At 44.5% G+C, this 12,152-nt stretch overlaps 1 protein-coding gene across 5 annotated transcripts in view; it reads left to right on the top strand.

The window, feature by feature from the left end:
• The window catches only part of LOC115153505 (RNA binding protein fox-1 homolog 3), a 735,146-nt gene that overhangs the window by 708,839 nt on the left and 14,155 nt on the right, over positions 1-12,152 (top strand). For all 5 annotated transcript variants that reach the window (XM_029699001.1, XM_029699003.1, XM_029698999.1 and 2 more), the window contains 4 exons: positions 5,379-5,511; positions 6,039-6,078; positions 7,438-7,502; positions 11,277-11,355. In XM_029699001.1, the coding sequence (XP_029554861.1) occupies positions 5,379-5,511; positions 6,039-6,078; positions 7,438-7,502; positions 11,277-11,355 (317 nt within the window). The remainder of the gene's footprint in view (positions 1-5,378; positions 5,512-6,038; positions 6,079-7,437; positions 7,503-11,276; positions 11,356-12,152) is intronic.

Genomic DNA, 12,152 nt, shown 5'->3' with positions numbered 1-12,152 from the left:
ATAATCAACAAACCCGTTTGAAAAGCTGAAACCATACTGAAACTATTATCTTTGACTCCAAAACGAACAAAAATAAAATGTCATGAATTATGTTCAGTTTTAGTTTTTAGATTTTTTTCTCAAAATGTTGGGCAAAAATTTAATGGGTTTTTCAATCAGGCTTTTTTCTAATTGGGGGTTTTCAAGCTTCTCAATCTGGCGGGTCACATAGAGATTGACTTGAATTTCAAGGTAGACTAAGCGATAGGACGTTGCCATGAGCAGCACCTCAGATATCGCTCATGTTCCTCTGCTCAGACGTTGCTGACACGTCAGATCTAGATACTGTTGTATGTATTAGCTAACCACATCATATGGTATAGCAGTCTGGTGCCCGACCGCACAGTCGATGACGTGCCACGCAACCATTGGTTGATGCATGCAACGTCTGAGGAGGGAAACGCGGCCCTGATGTGTTAGCTGATACGTAAAAAAACGATCCAGGTGTTGTAAGATCTGGCAGGCGTCTAAGCAGAGGGACGCACCCAATTGAGGTGAGCGTGATGCAGGATTTTGCTCTCACACAGTCACACAGAGTCTCTGTGCATGGGCACGGGTGCACTTCACGCTGCTACAACGTGGGTATCTACGGGCCCAAAACAGCTGGGTGCATCTTCGTCATCTCACTGAATCTACCTGTCACGTCCTGACCCTAGTAAGATGTCATTTTCTATAGTAGTGTAGGGCAGGGCGTGACAGGGGTGTTTTTGGGTTGATCTATGTTTTCTAGTTCTATGTTTAAATTCTAGTTTTCAATTTCTGTGTTGGGATTGTTTGGGGTTGATCTCTATTTGAAGGCAGCTGATCCTCATTTGCCTCTGATTAGAGATCATATTTAAGTAGGGGTTTTTTCCTCATTGTGGTTTGTGGGTTATTGTCTTTTGAGTAGTGTGTTGTCCTCTGCGTCACGGTTTGTTATTTTCAAGTTATTAGTGTATTGCATTCAGTTTCACTTTTAATAAATATGTGGAACTACGAAAACGCTGCATCTTGGTCCGCTCCTTCGAACAGCCGTGACACTACCTTTAAACCCAACATAATCTAACCTATGACCTGGCTCATTCATTTATGCACAGTGGCAAGAAGTGACATCCCAGAAAACACAAACTTTACAGCACATACAGTGGAAGTTTACATACACCTGAGCCAAATACATTTAAACTCAGTTTTTCACAATTCCTGACATTTAATCCTAGTACAAAATGCGATGTCTTAGGTCAGTTAGGATCACCACTTAATTTTAAGAATGTGAAATGTCAGAATAATAGTAGAGAGAATTATTTATTTCAGCTTTTTCTTTCATCACATTCCCAGTGGGTCAGAAGTTTACATACACTCAATTAGTATTTGGTAGCATTGCCTTTAAATTGTTTAACTTGGGTCAAACGTTTTGGGTAGCCTTCCACAAGCTTCCCACAATCAGTTGGGTGAATTTTGGCCCATTCCTCCTAATAGAGCTGGTGTAACTGAGTCAGACTTGTTGGCCTCCTTGCTCGCACACACTTTTTTAGTTCTGCCCACAAATTTTATATAGGATTGAGGTCAGGACTTTGATGGCCACTCCAATACCTTGACTTTGTTGTTCTTAATCCATTTTTGCCACAACTTTGGAAGTATGCTTGGGGTCATTCTCCATTTGGAAGACCCATTTGCGACCAAGCTTTAACTTCCTGACTGTCTTGATGTTGCTTCAATATATCCACATCATTTTCTTTCTTCATGATGCCATATACAGTCCCTCATGCAGCAAAGCACACCCACAACATGATGCTGCCACCCCTGTGCTTCACGGTTGGGATGGTGTTCTTCGGCTTGCAAGCCTCCCCCTTTTCCTCCAAACATAATGATGGTCATTATGGCCAAACAGTTCTATTTTTGTTTCATCAGACAAGAGGACATTTCTCCAAAAAGTATGATCTTTGTCCCCATGTGCAGTTGCAAACCATAGTCTGGCTTTTTTATGGCGGTTTTGGAGCAGTGGCTTCTTCCTTGCTGAGCGGCCTATCAGGTTATGTCAATATAGGACTCGTTTTACTGTGGATATAGATACTTTTGTACCTATTTCCTCCTTCATCTTCACAAGGTTGTTCTGCTGTTGTTCTGGGATTGTTTTGCCCTCTCCGCACCAAAGTACGTTCATCTCTAGGAGACAGAACGCGTCTCCTTCCTGAGCTGTATGACGGCTGCGTGGTCCCATGGTGTTTATACTTGCATACTATTGTTTGTACAGATGAACGTGGTACCTTCAGGCATGTGTAAATTGCTCCCAAGGAAGAACCAGACTTGTGGGATGTCTACAATTTTTATTCTGAGGTCTTGGCTGATTTCTTCTGATTTTCCCATGATGCCAAGCAAAGAGGCACTGAGTTTGAAGGTAGGCCTTGAAATACATCCACAGGTACGCCTCCAATTGAATCAAATTATGTCAATTAGCCTATCAGAAGCTTCTAAAGCCATGACATAATTTTCTGGAATTTTCCAAGTTGTTTAAAGGCACAGTCAACTTAGTGTATGTAAACTTCTGACCCACTGAAATTGTGATACAGTGAATTATAAGTGAAATAATCTGTAAACAATTGTTGGAAAAATTACTTGTGTCATGCACAAAGTAGATGTCCTAACCGACTTGTCAAAACTATAGTTTGTTTACAAGAAATTTGTGGAGTGGTTGAAAAACAAGTTTTAATGACTCCAATCTAAGTGTATGTAAACTTCCGACTTCAACTGTAGATGTCTCCTGGTCTCCCACACATACCTCACTTTCTGTCCCTAACACTAAAACTACAACCAAATAATAATAATAAAACTAAATGGTTTTATAAAACAAACAAAATAAATACTAGCAAATCAGATCTGAAAACTAACTGAAACTAAACTGAATTTCTAATAAAAATCTTAAAAAACAAATAGAAATAAAAACAAATATAAAAACACAAAACTTTGATAACCTTGATGCTCACACACATACATAACACACACACACACACACACACACTTAAGCCAATCATATTCTGTATGTAACTCTGTATGTGTTTTAACTAGCCTGACCCTACTATCCCTGAGCATATGTTAGTCTTATTGTAATCTCTCCTTATGACGTCAACTACATGACCAGATGAAGTAAGGAGACTGTTTATGCCTGTGTAAACCATGGTGTGGTTGTTGGCGGTTTATAGGCCTAGCAGGCTGTCAGCACTAGAGTCTGTATGATTCATGGGTTATTATGGGGCTGCTGTAGCATGCAAGACCCATAGCTCATCACCAGATTGCATTCATATACGTCATGCCACACATCACATACACACACACATACATGCACACACACACATAAATAATGTATACATACACACATATAAGGAACGCACAAACACACACACACACATATACACACACACACACACACACACACACACACACACACACACACACACACACACACACACACATACAGAGATAATGTATGCAGTCACACACATAATGTATAAACACACAAATAATACATACTGTTCATGCAGAGAAAAAAGTATGGTAAAATATGTGTATGATATCAGATATGGAGGTGGATTTGGGAGAAATTGTTCTTTTTCCTGTGATATATCATCGATATGTACTTTCTGCGTATTAACGCTGTCATATGAAGAGTTAGAAGGAGGAATTAAAATGTCAGCTAAGGTGTTCTACTGTACATCAACAAGGGAATAAGGATTCATGATCTACTGTGGTTCTCATCCTCACCATTATAAGAGTCTCCGTGGATCAACAGCGTCTTGACAACAACGCCACAACCACAAAGCTTTTTATCACCACTGCCACTTATTTCACAACCAGAAAAATTTCAAGATGAGCACATACACTTTTCTTTAGGAAATGCCATTTTCTAGTTGTCCTATTCCTTCTCCTCTAGAAGCGGTGACCAGCTCCAGATTGTTGCGTCTCTTGGCGTTGTAGGCTTAGGAATCTAATATATTGTGTGTAGGATCACTGGTTCAAGCCCTCCTTGGGTTACTCCTTGAATATGCTGCAATAGTTTTTAAATCTAACTTGTAGTAGTTTGTATTCTATCTCTGCTCAAGGCAAACAAACTCACACACACAAACTGTGAAGCTAAGACGAGAGAGGAGAGGAGGGTCCGCTGATCTGTATTCAGGCCACTGTGGGTCATTATGAACTGGCCCTGTGTGTGTGTGTGTGTGTGTGTGTGTGTGTGTGTGTGTGTGTGTGTGTGTGTGTGTGTGCGTGTGCGTGTGCGTGTGCGTGTGCGTGTGTGTGTGCGTGTGCTTGGGTGTGCAAGCAAATATGGGCTGGCCCTGTGTGTGAAGGCCGTGCTCCTGCGTTGATTGAAGGTTAAAGAAAGACCTTCAGCTTGGCAAACGCTGGGACTCCCGTCCTAACTGATGACTGTGTGTGTGTGTGTGTGTGTGTGTGTGTGTGTGTGTGTGTGTGTGTGCGTGCGTGCGTGCGTGCGTGTGTGTGTGTGTACTGGCAACCCATCCAATCCTCACTCCTCTCAGAAGACTCTGCCACCCCTGCCGACCCTGGGCTGTCCCCTCCCTCGGTGTGTGTGTGTGTGTGTGTGTGTGTCTGCTGTTCCAAACAATACACCGCATCTGCTCCATGTCCCCACTGCCAGAACACTGGGATTCCTCTCTCTCTCTCTCTCTCTCTCTCTCTGTATATCCCTTTCTCTCGCTCTGTCTCTCTCTGTCTCCCTCGCTCTCTCTCTCCCTCTCTCGCTCCCAGTCTCTCTCTTGCTCTCTCTCCCACCTCTCTCCCTCTCTCCCCCTCTTTCTCTCTCATTCCTTCTCTCCCCCCTCCCCCTCTCTACTCCCTCACGCTTCCCTTCTCTCTCTCTCTCTCTCTCTCTCTCCCTGTCTCTCTCTGTCTGTCTCTCTGTCTCCCTAGGTGTTCCAGGACAGAGTGTATTATTTTTCTACTCTTTTTTTCCCTCCGGTGGGTCTGTTCCTAGTTCTCCATCTCTCTTTCTCTGTCTCTGTCGTTGACAGTTCTGTGCCTTACCTACAGCTCTCGTACTCCACCTCCAGTCTATCCATTTCTATTTCCTTCTCTTTTTGTGGCAGTACCTTGTGTAAAGTGTATCACCTAACCCACTGTTTTTATTCAGTATATCCCCTTTCTCCATCTCTTTCCCACTCTCTTTCTGTCTGTGCCAACACATTGTGTCTTGCCTCCACCACCCTACAGTCTCAAACACTGCTACAGTCACACCACACACATACAAACACATCAAGGTCTATTATAACAGACATGAAAGTAATATAAAATATAAATGCAGTCATTATAATCAATCCATCCTTCCTTCCTTCCCTCTCTTTCTGTAGTGGCAGGTTTTCCCTACCCTAGTACAGGAGCGACGGTAGCCTATCGCGGAGCTCATTTCAGAGGAAGGGGGCGGGCCGTCTACAACACATTCCGTGCCGCGCCCCCACCCCCACCCATCCCTGCCTATGGAGCGTAAGTACACACAAATGCACACACACTCAGTGACAGGTGAACAGGGCGTGGAAAACAAAAAGCTGTCTTCTAATAGAGTGGAAAATTGCTCTTTGATTCCAGAATGGCCAAATTTGTCTATCTTTTTTTTTTTTATGTGTCATTCTGTGAATGGGACTACTATGACCTGCACAGTCCACTGGAGGGACATTAGTTCCCCGCAACATGATTGGTGTGTGTGTGTGTGTGTGTGTGTGTGTGTGTGTGTGTGTGTGTGTGTGTGTGTGTGTGTGTGTGTGTGTGTGTGTGTGTGTGTGTGTGTGTGTGTGTGTGTGTGTGTGTGTGCGCGCGTGCTTGCGCAGACTCTCCAATAGGGCTAGGGGACTGGACCATGGGCTTACATCCCAAATGGCAGCCTACTCCCTATATAGGGCTCATATGGCTGAAAAGTAGTGCACTATATAGGGAATAAGGTGCCATTTAAGACGCTACAATAGTGTGCTTCAGCATGCTACAGCTTACTGTCTGTCTCTCTGTTCCATCTCTAGTGTTGTTTACCAGGACGGTTTCTATGGTGCAGAAATATACGTAAGTGATTCTACTTATTTCCACTCTTTCCCTCCTTCTGTTTCTGTCTTTCTCTTCATCCCCTTCTTGTTGTGTTGATAGGGCCCTTTCCTTATCTGCCAAGCCGCCTGACTGGTGAATTTAAACCCTTCTGGGCATCGAGTGTTGTAAAGTACTTAAGTAAAATTACTTTAAAGTACTACTTAAGTCGTTTTTTGGGGTATCTGTACTTTACTTTAGTATTTATATTTTGGACAACTTTTACTTCACTACATTCCTAAAGAAAATAATGTACCTTTTACTCCATACATTTTCCCTGACACCCACAAGTACTTGTTACATTTTGAATGCTTAGCAGGACAAGAAAATGGTCCAATTCCCACACTTATTAAGAGAACATCCCTGCTCATCCCTATTGCCTCTGATCTGGTGGACTCACCAAACACAAATGCTTCATTGGTAAATGATGTCTGATTCTTTGGAGAAGTGTGTGTGTGTGTGTGTGTGTGTGTGTGTGTGTGTGTGTGTGTGTGTGTGTGTGTGTGTGTGTGTGTGTGTGTGTGTGTGTGTGTGTGTGTGTGTGTGTGTTTGCATGTAAGCCAGTGTCTGAGTTTGTTTGCTAGTATGACTGCAGTTCAACAGTATTTCAGTTGATGTTCCTGTAATTGGAACAAGGGCTGTTGAATGGTCAATTAGCCTGTATGTCAGGTGTCATGTCAGCTTGTACAGGTAATATGAATGGGCCCCGGGCTGTGGCTCTCAGTCATCAAATACACACACACACACACACACACACATACACCACACACACACACCACACCACACACACACACACACACACACACACACACATACACCACACACACACACACACCACACAAATGCACATGCTCACACACAGACACACATTGTCCCCTCTCCATTGTTGAACACAGAAACAGCTCCCTCTGGCTCTGCTCCATAAGCCTCTCGCCCGCCCCACACATTAATTACACCCTCGTTAATCGCCATGGCGATACACACACGCACAAACATGGCCCATCCCTCCCCATTCATTCACAATAATTGCTGCACTGGCATTTTTTCTCTCCCTCTCTCTTATAAATGTCATGTATTTGCAGTATTGTAGCACTACGCTGATTGTTGTGTTAGAGGGTTTATTAATGGAAGAAAATTACACCTTATTCAGTCAATGACTGTTATTTTGTGTACATCCCTATTGGCACACTATTCCGTATGTAGTGCACTACTTTTGACCAGGGTCCTATTGGTCCTGGTCAGCAGTAGTGCACCACATTATATAGGGAACAAGGTGCCATTTGGTACGCAACCTCTGTGTATTATCAGTAACAGCGTGTTTTCTTCCTGTGTTCTTCACAGGGAGGTTATGCAGCATACAGATACGCCCAGCCAGCAGCCACGGCTGCAACCGCATACAGCGACAGGTAACACACACACACTGCTCCACTAACCTCAAACCAGGCTCGCAGCTCTCCTCCATGGGTTGGGAGGGTTGTGTGAGGGCGTTGGGAGAACTAGTCTAGGGGAGATTGAGCGTGTCAGGCCTGATAAAGGACGGTGGCATCGGGAGCCTGTAGGCCACAGATAATGTTAGATTTATCAGACAACGCAGGGGAATTATGAACGGAGGAGCAGAGCAGGTGAAGGGCTGGCTGTATCTCTCTCTCTCTCTGCTAGAGTTATTTCATTCTCTCCTTCTAATCGCCCTCTCTTTTTTCTCTCTTGCTCTGTCAATCATTTATTTCTCTATTTTTCTCCCTCTGACTGATCTCTTTTTTGCTGCCTGTATGTTTTTCTGTGTCATCTTTTCATCTCTCTTTCTGTTCTCTCACTTCTTATTTTCTTTTTCTTCTTTTTTAAGCTCTTGTGATTTAAAGTGAGTCAGTCAGTTCACTGAGGGGTGGAGTGTTATTTATTGTTGGCTAAGAGGGCTTAGAGGCAGTGGATCAGTATGGAACTGAGAGAATTGTTGCCTCTGCTTCCCTAGGGAGCTCTTTCACACAAACACATAGCCATGTCCTGTCTGCTTAAGTCTCCACAGCCAATCAGCTGCTATGTTCTTGAGTGGTGCATGTCAACAGAAAGAACATGACAGCTGGCATAGTGGTAACATTACACCTTTACTACGCTCTAAAATGATGGGCTAAAAACAACCCAATTTGGGTTCTTTAGTAACTCAGCGCTGGGTAAATATTGTACTAGGTAAATATTGGTTATTTTTAACCCGCCAGTTGGGTTGCGTGAATAACCCAACAAATTGGGTTGTTGGGATTACCCAAGCATGGATATATTTAACCATCAGTTGGGTATTTTATGCTCTCATGCTGGGTTGAACTCGCAGCTGGGTATTTTTTTATGTAATCCTTAGCTTATTAGGGGTGTGGCTTTCAGCTAGCGCTAATTGGCCACCCGTAAGAGTAAATGTCATTCCTGTTCATTATCTTAAGTTTACATACTGCAAATTTTTCTGTAATATTATAATTTATTACAAATTATAATGAGGTAAACCACCTTATTGTGTCCAAACAATAGGATTTACATAGGTGTTAAGGGAACTCGGGTTCCCGAGTGCCACAGCGGTATAAGGCAGTGCTAGAGGCGTCACTACAGACCCAGGTTCGATCCTGGGCTGTATCACAACCTGCCATGATCAGGAGCCCCTTCGGGTGGCACACAATTGGCCCAGTGTTATGGTAGGGGTTGGCCGGGGGGGGGGCTTTACAAGTAGGCAGTCACTGTAAATAAGAATTTGTTCTTAACTGACTTGCCTAGTTAAATAAATAAAATACACTTCTGTAAGCCTCATTGAATTGAAAGAAATGTGGAAACTATACAACAGAACAGAAGAACAAGAATGACATTTACTCCCACAGGTATCCAAAAATAATCTGAATGCCACACCCCTACTAAACTACGCCTCCAGTCTTCTGATCTGACCCGCTGGGTCATATGTCAATAACCCAGCACCAGTAACCCAGTACCCAGCATCAATAACCCAGAAGTTTTTAAAGAACCCAACTAAGTGACCCAATGCCTGCAACCCAGCTGTTGGGTCAACCAAACAACCAACATTTTTTAGAGTGTAGTAACAGGGCGTGGATTCCTTTTCGTCTATTTCCACCCCTCCTTCTTCATCCATCCATCTATTCACATCTCTTCCCCTGCATATTGACCACCGACCTTTCTTCCTCCCATTCATCCACCTCTCCTGTCTTTCATCTCTTCTCTGCAGTTCTTTGCAACGATGTCATGCTCCAACATTTCATTTTCCCACCATGCCATCATTACCTCCCTGCACCTCTCCTCCATCCCTCCTTTCATCCCCCATTTCATTCCTCCTATCTGCCATCCCTCTTTTCTCCTCTTCTCTCTGATAGGCCAACCCGTCCAGGGCCTTATCTTTGCCCTCCAGACCTCCACTGGCATCTCTGGTTTTTGGAGGAGAGCAAACAAACAAGGGAGTAGAGAGAGGGATGTAGAGGAGAGGAAGAAATAAAGTGGTCGACGCGGCCCGGCTTGTCCCGTCTCAGAGAGAGAGAGAGGGATGGAGGGATGAAAGGAGGGAGGGAGGGAGGAATGGTGGGATTAGTTCCGAGCTAGTGCTGGTGAATAGACAGGAAATAAGCCTTCAGAGACAGGAGCTGAGAACAGGAAAAGAGCAGGGATGACCCTAGATCAGACGGTCTATTTCTCTCACTCTTTTTTCTTTCTAGTCACTCTCACTTGCTTCCATTTTCTTTCTATCAACCTCACTCTATCGCTTCCTCTCTATTGGACCCTATATTTGTCTATTTCTCTGCCAATATCCCCCTCTTTCTGCTATCTTTCTGCTTCTCACCCTTTTTTACTTTTCATGTCCCTCTATCCCTCTTACTTCCTCGTACATATCTCCTTTTCTCTGTCTCCTCCCTCCGTCTATCTAACTGGTTTTACATTCATCACTACCCTCCATCCTTCTTCCATCCCTCCTCCCATCCCTCATCCCTCCTCCCATCCCTCATCCCTCCTCCCATCCCCCATCCCTCCCTCCCTCCTCCCGTCCCTTCCTCCTCCCATACCCCTTCCCTCATCCCTCCTTCCATCTCTCCATCCCTCCTCCCATCCCTCATCCCTCCCTCCTCCCATCCCTCCCTCCCGGCCCTCCCTCCTCCCATCCTCCCATCCCTCTATCCCTCCCTCCCTCCCTCCCTCTCTCCTCCCATCCCTCTATCCCTCCACCCATCCATCCATCCATCCATCTCTCCCTCCTCCCATCCCTCCCTCCTCCCATCTCTCTATCCATCCCTTCCTGCCATCCCTCTATTCCTCCACTCATCCCTCCCTCCCTCCTCCATCCCTCTATCCCTCCACCCATTCTCTCCTCCCATGCATCCCTCCCTCCCTCCCTCCACCCATCCCTCCTCCCTTCCTCCCTCTTCTCATCCCACCCTCCCTCCTCCCATCCCTGCCTCCCATCCTCTTCTCATCCCTCCCTCCCTCCCTCCACCCATTCCTCCCTCCTCCCTCTTCTCAACCCTCTCTCCCTCCCTTCACCCATCCCTCCCTCCCTCCACCCATCCTTCTATCTCCCATCCCTCCCTCCCTCCTCCCATTCCTCCCTCCCACTTCTCCTCCCTCCCTCCCTTCACCCATCCCTCCATCCCTCCTCCCATCCCTCCCTTCCTTCCTCCCTCCACCCATCCCTCCCTCCCTCCCTCCACCCATCCCTCCCTCCATCAGAAGATAAAACACTCCCTCCTCTTTCTCATAAATTGAAACGGGTAAAACAAATCATTGCAATCACACACTCTCACCTTTACGACATACATTTATAGCGAGACATCGATTGCATTTCCATCCCATAGGGCTGTCTGTAACGTGACTGAGAGGGGAAATGATTATAGATCTAGTCTCCGGACCCCAGTTAAAATCGACGACCCAGAGCGTTAGTGTCTCATTGTGGACCGGTTTGACACTACTTATCTGTTATCAAAACTCTTAAGGGCCGTTATTCAATCAAACCGGAAGTGCAGATGATTCCTATTTGAGGTTAGGTCCGTTAGGAGAAACAATTCCCAATACTGAATTTGAATGAACATCTGATTTTGTCTAACATGATAAACGTTATGTAATTGATAAAAATGAATCCTGAACACACTTAACCTAAGACACGTTGTAAGACAAGGGTGTGATCTCTTGCTCTCCTCTCTCCCATACAGTTACGGGAGAGTCTATGCAACAGCAGACCCATATCACCACACGATTGGTCCTGCGGCCACGTACAGTGTGGGTACTATGGTGAGTCCTCTGTCCTCTTCTGCTACTATGACCACTGCTTACTAGAACGTATTCATATTTAACACTAAGGCGTCATCCAGAATGGCACCCTATTCCATATTGGCCTTGATCAAAAGTAGTGCACTCTATAGAGAATAGGGTGCCATTTGAGATGCAGGCTAGTAGTCCAAGCGCTATAGCAAGTGTATGGGCTCTTTTGAAGATACATGATATAACTACAATGTATGATAAATGTAATATATTCATTATGTACAGATTCATATAAATGAAAATAGAATGGACACTTCTGAGGAGAATTGAATTGTGATTTTCAATGTGAGATTTATCAGTTTAAAGCTGACTTGTTGCCACTTCAGTAAATGAACCAGACACATTGTGGCCTTATTCTCTAACCCCTTTCAATTTTAATTGGCCTGAATCTCTTTGCTTGAAATTGAAATGAGACCTGTACATCCTCCACTATCAGTGGAGTCTCCCAAATTTCCACAGGAAGAAATAGTCAATTGGTTCATGTTTGTTTTTAGCTAGCTTTTGCAGCTAACATCAAAGTTGAAAAAATATCTTGCAGAAAAAAAAGAGAGCCCCCCCCCCCAAAAAAAGAGAAAATAAAATAAAAAACAATTTGTTTTCATTCCCGGGTGTGGATAGGGACTTCCTCCAAAGATGAACGACCATCAAGTGCATGCAGTGGCGTGCCATGAGAGATTAAAGAAAGAAAGAAGAAATATATAAAGAGAGAAGAAAAATTACACCCAGTTCCCCTTAGCTCTGTTGGAGCAGCTGATTGGATGAGAAGT

Source organism: Salmo trutta, chromosome 18, assembly GCF_901001165.1.
Source record: "Salmo trutta chromosome 18, fSalTru1.1, whole genome shotgun sequence".
NCBI lineage: Eukaryota > Metazoa > Chordata > Actinopteri > Salmoniformes > Salmonidae > Salmo > Salmo trutta.
Note: the sequence above shows the minus strand (reverse complement) of the source record. Positions and strands in the feature narration are given on the sequence as shown.